Source organism: Rhea americana, unplaced genomic scaffold (assembly GCF_003343005.1).
Source record: "Rhea americana isolate MKP2758 unplaced genomic scaffold, rheAme1 scaffold_152, whole genome shotgun sequence".
Lineage (NCBI taxonomy): Eukaryota > Metazoa > Chordata > Aves > Rheiformes > Rheidae > Rhea > Rhea americana.
In genome coordinates this window covers 269,284-278,791 of record NW_028185617.1, presented here as the reverse complement: position 1 = coordinate 278,791, position 9,508 = coordinate 269,284, and the positions used below count along the sequence as shown (strand labels likewise).

At 36.0% G+C, this 9,508-nt stretch overlaps 1 protein-coding gene across 2 annotated transcripts in view; it reads right to left on the bottom strand.

Annotated features, from left to right (window-relative positions):
• Positions 1–4,392: 4,392 nt before the first annotated feature.
• SLC13A1 (solute carrier family 13 member 1) overlaps positions 4,393–9,508 on the bottom strand; it is a 26,757-nt gene continuing 21,641 nt past the window's right edge. For both annotated transcript variants that reach the window (XM_085299703.1, XM_085299702.1), the window contains exons 11-15: positions 8,332–8,435; positions 6,571–6,680; positions 5,728–5,889; positions 4,664–4,801; positions 4,393–4,536 (exon numbers count right to left, since the gene is read on the bottom strand). In XM_085299703.1, the coding sequence (XP_085155829.1) occupies positions 4,393–4,536; positions 4,664–4,801; positions 5,728–5,889; positions 6,571–6,680; positions 8,332–8,435 (658 nt within the window). The remainder of the gene's footprint in view (positions 4,537–4,663; positions 4,802–5,727; positions 5,890–6,570; positions 6,681–8,331; positions 8,436–9,508) is intronic.

Sequence of the window (9,508 nt, the reverse complement as noted above, 5' to 3'; positions counted from 1 at the left end):
GCGAGTTCAAATCAAATCTCTCTGGAGCTGACGAGGGATCATGGTAGAGGCTTTCCAGCTTCAAACGGAGGCCGATAAATAAAAATCTCTAAACAAAGGAAGTAGGTTTCACATAGGTGCCACGCATAACTCTTGGACTGGTACCTGAAAACGGAGTTTCAGGTGTATACTTCTTGGCACTTTTTTGGGGGTGTTTGGGTGTATCAGTATGCTGGCTCTTTACATTCTATGTGGTAACTTATTTTTTACCCTATTTTGCACAGGAGTTTTGGCAAACAAACCCCACTCCTGGAGCTCATCATCTAGGTTTCTGCACGCAGCACGTGAATGCGGCAGAAGCTGAGGCCTTTTGTCGAATGACAGCCCAAAGGAAACGGCTGGAAGCGACTCTCCCGACATCCTTGTGGGCCAGCCCCGGCATCCTGCCCTGAAAAGGCTCTCTCCAGCTGCTAGGGGCACTGAATCAAGTACTGGGCACTCGGGGACTATTTTGCATAGGTATGTACATTGCTTTCTGATTTTATAATGAAGTACCAAACAGTTAGAGACTGCAATATCTTTATGTTGTGTTTGTAGAGGAAACCCTAGCGGAGATCAGTATTTTTTTTCAGTGGGTTCATAAAACTAAAAGGCGTTTCCCCTCTTTCAATTCTTTTAGAAGTGAACTTTTCTGACACTGAGTAAGCTTAAATTATTCTCAGCTACTATTCTTCTTAGGTGTTGATATAGCAATAAAAAAAAGTTTAAGAACTCATGTATTTTTTATTAAAAGACAACCTTTCTTAATAGACCACAGTTTTAGATCCTGTGTTAAATTATCACTAAATACATGCTTGACTGTACAGCATTTGAGAAATTAGTATTGTAAAGAAAAATACCAGAGATGAACATAACACAGGTAAAGTAACATACAACAGTTTCCAAGAACATAGGGCAAAAGTATCAATGAATAGCACTGACAAGGAGTTCAGTATATAGGCATTAAAAGGCATAAATCATTAAGTTAATTTTGCACATGGAAAAGACTAAGCTGGTAACTTCTCAGAGCATTAATCATTGATATCTTTGCAGATCCAGAGCTGTAGTAATTTGGGAATGCTTAATGACACAACACCAGACCATCAGGTAGAATAAGTAAGTGATTAAAAGTTGCAACGCAGTTTGAAATCTGCGCAGATCTGACCGCTGGAGACTCTCCTAAGCGCCGAGGAGCTCCGAGGAGCAGGGTGTCATCGTCCAGGCAGTTGGCATCCAAAGAGGAAAGCGAGAGGGGGGCAGGAAGGGGATGGTAACAGCGGTAAGAGCTTTCAGGGGCTTTCAGTAACAATACATAAAATAACAGTTTTTAGGTTGTTGTAATTAATACGAGAACTGGCTTGGTATCTAAGCCTAACCAAAAAACTATAAGGATGAGGGTAGAAGACATTTTTCTTTTATTTACCCTTTAACTGCAGTACTGAATGCTCCTCAGYCACTCCTCAGGCTGTAGGCCAGATTGTCCTTAAACTAGCAAGGCCCATGAAGCAGACAAACACAGAAACTTTATTTTAAAAGCACATAAAGTAATTTATGCTGCAAGACTGATCTGACTTATATGTATAGCAAAAGAAGAATGCAGAAGCTTCTTCCATGATGTACTTCTTTTGTATAGTTTTGTTCTTAGTTTCTGGTAATTCAAAAGCACATTTTCCAAAATCARAGTGAAAATATACTAAATGTAGCACAACCTTGAATAAGGAGAACATAGACTTGATACATCTCCCCTACAAAAGTACATGGCAAAACCTTCATTTAATTCAGCGGGAATGGGACCACAAATAAATAGTATGTCATAAATATTACCTACATACTAATTCACTAGTCTAACTAGACTTATCTGAGAAAAAGAAAAAAATACACCATTTTATACGAAAATAGTGCACACAGCAACTTACAAACACTTAATGTTCTCATCAYATATTAATCAGCTCTTCAAACAGTTACAGATGCATTTCTACCATTTGCCACAATATTCACGAACTCTGGACAAAGCAATGAATCTAATAGTGACATGCAAAGAGCATGTTTTCTGCTTGGGCATGGTGCCTTGTGCACACAGTCAACGCCAAATCCATCCACTGGGTACCCAGAGAGCCAAGCAGTTTGTGCTTCTCTTTCTTCCATTTTACCCTTTTASGGGAATTCTAATCAATATTTTCCTCTGCATTGCAGAGTTCTTCATTTTAACTAAAAACAGTATTAAAAGCTTTAAAAATAAATTAGCAGTAATGTCAGCTTCAGTTCAAAGACTGCGTCTGACTCCTCCTGAAACTTTAAGCAAAATAAGAAAAAAAATAAACACTGGTGAAACACCACCTTCCTACTACTACTCATTTACTCATGACTGGTTTACATATAGGATACAATCTGTCAAGAACTTTATGCTTGCTCATTTCATTTTTGTTACTAATTTATCATATTATGACAATTAAGATGCTGGTCACAGAAGTCAGTTTATTTATAACTCTGCGTTTCATTTTTGATAACTGTTATAAAAACATATGGCACAACAAATGACTTCAGCTTTCTTTTCTTTACAAATTCTTTCTCTCTYTGCAAATTATTCACTGCATATGCGKAYTACTGTGAAAATAGYTTTTAAAAGCGCATCCTTCATTTCTTGTTCACTAAGGTACTTTATTATTCTGTCAGATGCAAAAAAAATGACTTAGTTCAGTGAAATTCTGTGGTCTGCACTGGGTAAGAGTTCAGACACAAAGATCTTTCTTACTATATTGTCCATGATCCTATAAATAAGCCAAGAAAAAAAAAATGCAGCACACACTGAACTTCAGCCATTTCCATTGCTCTTGAATACTCTTGAAATTTCCGACACAATTGGACAGGCCGTTCCAAGGAACTTTAAGGTAAGAGCCCTCTGTCAGCTGGCTCCCCCTCTATGCCTTCAGGGTCAAGGCATTGCATAAATTATGGATTCCTTGCATCTGTGCTACACATCCTTCTGGGAAGACACAGTACAATGTAATTTAAGACCTAGCTGTTAGCTATTAAGCTATTAGTAAACTACATACTATAAAAAAATCCTGTACACTATATTCTGGTATTGTAGAAATCATGGCTGATGTATCAACTCTAAATAAGCACCATCAGAAATAAATGTAAACCATCTAATCCAAAAACAAAAGATTGTTCTGGAGTAGGAAAAAATTAGATAATTTGTACTATCTGTAAAGGACAGATTAATGTTTACATTTACCGTAAAGGTGCTCCAAGAGGTGGCCATATCTAACACCTACAGCTTCGATTTGGACTAACAGCTGAACTTTCTTTACAGATTATCACAGGTCTTCCCAATATGTTGAAAGAATGTTGCAGGTCTTACTATGAAAAACATAACAGCAACATAAAACATTTATATTTAAACATTTCTTTAAACTCTCGTCTTCCATTCTGACCACATTGCACTGTTTGTGTTTCTAACATTAACATACCCTAGAAACCTTAAACTGCCATCTGTCCTGTAGAGAGCATACACTTCCTGCTGAAGAGGCACTATAATCTCAATTGATGGATTGAGTGTTGAATCTTCCTCACTGTATATGGTGCTTTAATTCTTCATGAGGATATGTCTCTAGCTTTGCCAGAGAAATATGGTGAGAATTTAGCCTCCATTCACATAGATCAATTCAGAAAGCATGCCTATCCAGGGCAATACTAGACAACACAATAACTTCAACAAATTGTTTAATTTACTGAGGATGTGGAAGGAGGTAGGCTTTAAACATATGCTTAAGAATTATAATTCTCCTTCTAGATTACAAGATATTTAACAGATAAGGTGTTGCGTAAGTGACTGTGCTGCTCTCCTCCGTTTTTTGCACATTTTTGGCAGGTCTGTAAACTGTATGTTCAAGACAATCCCAAACCTGATGTTTTATTTGTGATCAACACCATTACAAACAACATTTGAATCTATAAAACAGAAAACCAATACGTTCTTAGGCAAAACCCAAATGCCGCTATGGATAATAGTAGGAATAGATATTCAAAATAACAGAAACTAAACACCATTATTCCACTACCCTAATAATAGGGCAAACTGACAGGTTATACACATTCACAGATGTTCCTTCATAATATGAAGATATAATTCAAACTAGCTGAACTAGATTAGAAACTTGCTCTGACTTGATGATACTTGGAAGGTCTAGCATTCTTCTTGATTACACTCTGACCAAATCAGCAGTCTTCGGGACTGTGAAATAAGGCATTTACAGTGATGATAAACAGCATCTTAAATAACTCACCACATGCCAGTGGAAAAGAAAAGACTCAAAACCAATCCAAAACAATTCCCTGATTTTTCCCTTTTTTTTCTTTTTTTTTCTTTTTTTAAAGACCAGTGTTATTTGTTGAAGAAATGATTGGTGCCCAACTTGGATAAGTATAGAGATCAAATATAGGCACTATCCATGTCATAATTCCAAGCATAACTACAGCAACTCCGATGATGTTAATGCCCAAGCCTGCTTTCACCTAAAGAAAGGGAAAAAAAGAGACTAATACCAGGACTTTGAAAAAAACGTTTTTAAATGGTAAGAATTAGACATTAATATTGCAGTGTGATTATCAGAATGCTTGAGGAGTTTTGCTTAGGACTTACCATGTCCATAATAGTTAAATGACCGTATGAAAATACAATGGCATTGGCTGGGTTTGCTACTGGCAGCAGGAATGCAAAAGAGGTACACAGGGTGGTAGGTATCAAAATAAAAAGTGGGTTCACGTGAATGGCTTCAGCCTGTCAGAAAGTGAAACAAAACAGGAAGAACAGCTGTAGGGAAGATATTTGCCGAATGAAATATGTCAAATACAAKCTTATTACATTAACATAAGTGAACTGTGAACTGAACTACCAGTTTAAATAGCACAAACATCCTTTTTCTATAGCCCCTGTTTAAAATTATGTCAGRGGAGCAAGGGTGTTTCTAGTAAAGAATACCCTTTATTTTAGTTTAAAATTTAATTTAGTTTAAAGCTACTGAACTTTAAATTCACAGATAATTTCTTTCTAATCTTAGGCAAATTCATAAAATAAAAGATTCTTTCAAAGAGTGTGGTCACAGGGCAAGCATTATAAACAAGACACAGTGAAAAAGATATTAGGGTTGAATTCATATATGATATACAGGGAGGATTCAAGACTATAAACCAGAAGATGATCACAATAAGTTTCAAAGAAAAAAAAAAAAAAAAAAAAAGAACTGAGCATTTTGACAGACAGTGAGAAGAGAGGACAAGACTGAGAAAAGGAGAAAAAGGAGAGAAGAAATGAGGAATACATATAAATGTAATGAGTCATATAAATGAGGAGTCCTTTTATTAGTCCTCTCTTCTCTTTGGTGGTAGCTGGAATGTTACAATTGGATATTTTTGTCAAAAATGTGGTCCTGATGAAACACCGAGAGAGCTGTCCTTTTAAATGAGTCTATTATTTTCAAATAGGAATAAAAGCTTCAATTCTTGAGCAAGGAACTCTTAACTTTACAGAATTTTTAGTGTCTCCTGTAAGAAACACCCCAGACAACCAGCTCATATATGTACAGTACGGCACTATTGCATGAACTATTTTATGGAGACTTTTCAAAAACCACTTCTTTGACCAGCTGTATTTTCACATGGGTGGAAGAGCACATTCTGATTAAAGACAGCCTCTATTATACTCACCAACGGAGACAGTATAGGCAAAAATATTGTGATGGTAGCTGGATTGCTAGCCACTTCTGTTACTGAAGTGACAATAAGGCATGATATCAGGATAATCAGCCACAAGGGTAATGATCCTAGAGGGGTCAATTTACTTCCTACCCAGGCAGATAGATTTGAAACCTATATAAGGAATAGGACAAAATGATTATGTTATAGAAATCATTAACAMTAAAATTTAATAAATGATATAGAATAGGAATTTATTCATCTGTTAATTGTGAAGTATTTGTATAAAAGAAAAATTGGATATGAAATATTTCCCATGTTCTTTCCACATGGTTTAAGCACATTGTTCTAATTGCACCCTTGTCCTATAGGAACCCATGAGCACATTATTCTATTTATTTATATTTATCCCTTAGAGAATTTTTAAGGAGTTGTTATCCTCAAATTTTTAATCTGCATACATCAGGGTTCACAAACAGTGTGGGCCAAATTTTGCTCAATTTACTTGAGTAGCCAGCAGAAATCAACATTATGGGGGAGTTACCTCTGTGATATGGGACATCAATAATAGAGCTTTGGAAACAGTGTGTCTGCACAACTCCCACCACCATTATGCTTAGATTAAAACACATAACAAACAGTAATCATCACTGTGCATAGTCTTTGAAGACAGAAAACTCCTTTTTTTTCAGTCCTCATTTTGAGCTTCTTGAATATTCTTCGCATTTATCATGTTCAATATTGCTACAAAATTACTTGTTAAAATAAGAGAATAACCTTGAATCCACTGTATGTCTGAATTGTTCMTGATAGGGGTCATGCTAATTGATCAGTATCTTCTATAAATTGCATTACCTCACAGCCATCTGCCAGTGCAAACCCGCCACCAACAAGAATAGCTATTTCCCAGGGCATGCATGACTGAAATTCCTTCCAAGTAATCAGTGGAGCGTAACCAAAAACGGCTAGAGAAAAAAAAAAAAAAAAAAAAAAAAAACAAAAACCCCACCAACATTTAAGAAACAGATTGAAAAACATCTTGAAATAATCTCTCTCAGGAAATACTTTGGAAATCTCATCATTATAATATGAATAAAGTCGCTGACATGAACAACCTGCACTTCCTGGGACAGATCCTTAGCTAGTGTAAACTGTCACAGCTTGAAGTCTGTAGAGCTATGACGGTTTCCACCAGTGGAGCATTGGTCCCTCTTCTCTCCTTCTCTATATGGAAGACAGCTATAGCATATCAATACGATTAATTCATTCAATAAGTCTACTCTGTTTAGACAGACTACTGAGCAAATTCTGTTTCAAATAGACTCATTTAAGTCCTGATATTACACTCTCTATGAACTCCCACATTTCACCGATTTCAGTAGCAGAGCTGCATTCATGAAGAGGTCAAGCCTGAGGCATACTCTAACCAAGGTAAATTCCATTTTAGGAGGAAAAATTTAAATGAAAATGGATTCATTTACCGTATGGAATTGTGTAGGTTACCTTAAATTAGCAGTAACACTTTCAAAAACAAACTCAAACCTGTCCCACGTAATCTGATCCAAAGCCTGTTAATATCAACAGAAAGGTTGTTTCCATTGATTTTAGTGTGCTGTAGATAGCATGTTCCTATATAGCGCTAGCTCTTTGTTGCTTACATCACATAAGCACTGCCACTGATTTCTAGCCAAGGCAGGTTTTATAGCCCAGGAAGATATCATCCTGTATGAAGGCAGCAAAATTAGACTATAGAGTAAGAAAAAAAAATCCCCAAAGGTATATTGGGTGGAATTTATCTCAGTTGACTTAGAACATCTGTGTACAAACTGTCACATGAGTTCCCTTTCATATTCCTAGAGAAAAATGGGCAAATCTGAGAAGTGATTTTTTTGGACCTATTTTAGATATTTCTGTTAAGGTGCAAGTAATTTTCCCTGGATGCCATTGTTTGCACTGAAAATAAAGGCAGCCCAGTGACAGGTTTTGTTGTAGATAGATACATAGTAAGCATCCAAAGAAAAAGGTAAGATGGATCCCACCCTCGGTATTGCTTCATTAAAGCATTTAAATCTTAACGTATGCAGAAACTATCACATCTATATCCCTTTATCCTATGTAGTTATGTAAAGCCAAAGCAGTTCAAGAATAAGACATATACAAGAGTGGTATCAGGTAGCACAGAAAGTAACATTCAATTTTGTTCAAATTCAGAACTTCCCTGCCAATATAGTGGAGCAAAATCTGRTTTCATGAATTTTAATAATCTTATTTCCTGAACTTTTCTTGAACTATCTTTACTGTATAGACTTCACTTATTCTGGATACTGAAAAGAAACAATTATTTTCTTTCTTTGTTTTTTTCTTTTCTAATCTGTAGCTCATTTTGATTTCTTATTGTCAAAAACTTTCAAGCAGTGTTGTGTTCAAATTTCTGGCAGTATGTATGGATATTTAATTTAGATTCCATAAAGCACTTCCTCTGTCCATGTTTTCTTTTGACTTATAAACCTGTCAGACACAGTAGTATTTCACAACGGTATTCTAACAAATACATTGAATAATATTTGAGTCTTAAATAACTTATTGTAGCAAAATCCATATCAAAATATACTCAACTGTTTTCTCCATTTGAAGTCCTAGACAATGATTTTGCTGGAATAATAAAGAAGAGGAGGCCAATCAGTAAGGCACTTGTTGAATCTGTAGCAAAGCCTTTATACCTAGGAAGAAGTTAACAAGGAAGAMGTTAACAAGAACAACACATGAAAAAAAGCATATAAATGTGTATAGTCAGGAAAAGTAAATGTATATTATTTTGTCACATAGAAATAAGTTGAGCAATGGGAATGTTTAGGAACTGTTGATGCTTAATCAACTAAAATCAACTAATTTGCAGACAAAAGGTAGCCATATTCTTCAATTCAATAGTGAATTTAATAACTTTGATATGCTCTGTAGCATATCCAGTCCAACAGGCCTGAAGAGCACTGTGCCTTCCCACAACGAGTGATGCTCTTGCAGCAGAGAGAAGACTGGAGTTTCGTTGTCAGCCTATGGCTGTCATTATGGGGTGCATAGGTGTGAGGGTTGCAATTACTTTGAACGTTTCTGGTACCTTAGAACTGCTTACACCAGTGTGTTTCTTAAGCTGATCTAATCACCAAGATCAGGTAATGGGCAAAGCTGAGCTCTAAGGCCATTTTAACATATCATCTCATTTTATTGAATGTACTTAGGTGGTGATATGTCCCAGTCTGTCTTATATTAGTCAAGGTGGTCATTGAGAAGAATAGGAATTGTGCTGAAGAAAGAAAAAAAAAGTGTTAAATTTGTCATTAAGTTCTTTTTTATATTTCCTGTAAGTTCTTCTTTTTCCTGTACCAATATATTTGTCCTCTCAGYCTCATACCATATGCTTTTCACCATATGCAGCAACAGTAGGTGCAAATATAACTTTCCTGCAGATCTTAGGCTTCAAATTTTATGCTAAATCAGGGCTTTTCACTGAGAAGGAAAATCATCTCTCAGTTATACATTATGAACGTATAATCTGGTAGAGCCCTTTGCTTTAACAACAGTGTTAGCTGAGATTCAAAGCACGCTGGTATGCATAGCACACTAACACCATAAACAGCATTTTTAGCTAACACTGTCAGGAAACGAACCTGCCACAAAAGTTGAAGCGGTCCTCCAATATATTTCAACTCTTGTTTTATATTGTCTGCTAGCATAGAAGACACTTTTAAAAAACAAAAAACAAGTTATTATTTTGTAGTGGCTTCCCTAAGCATTG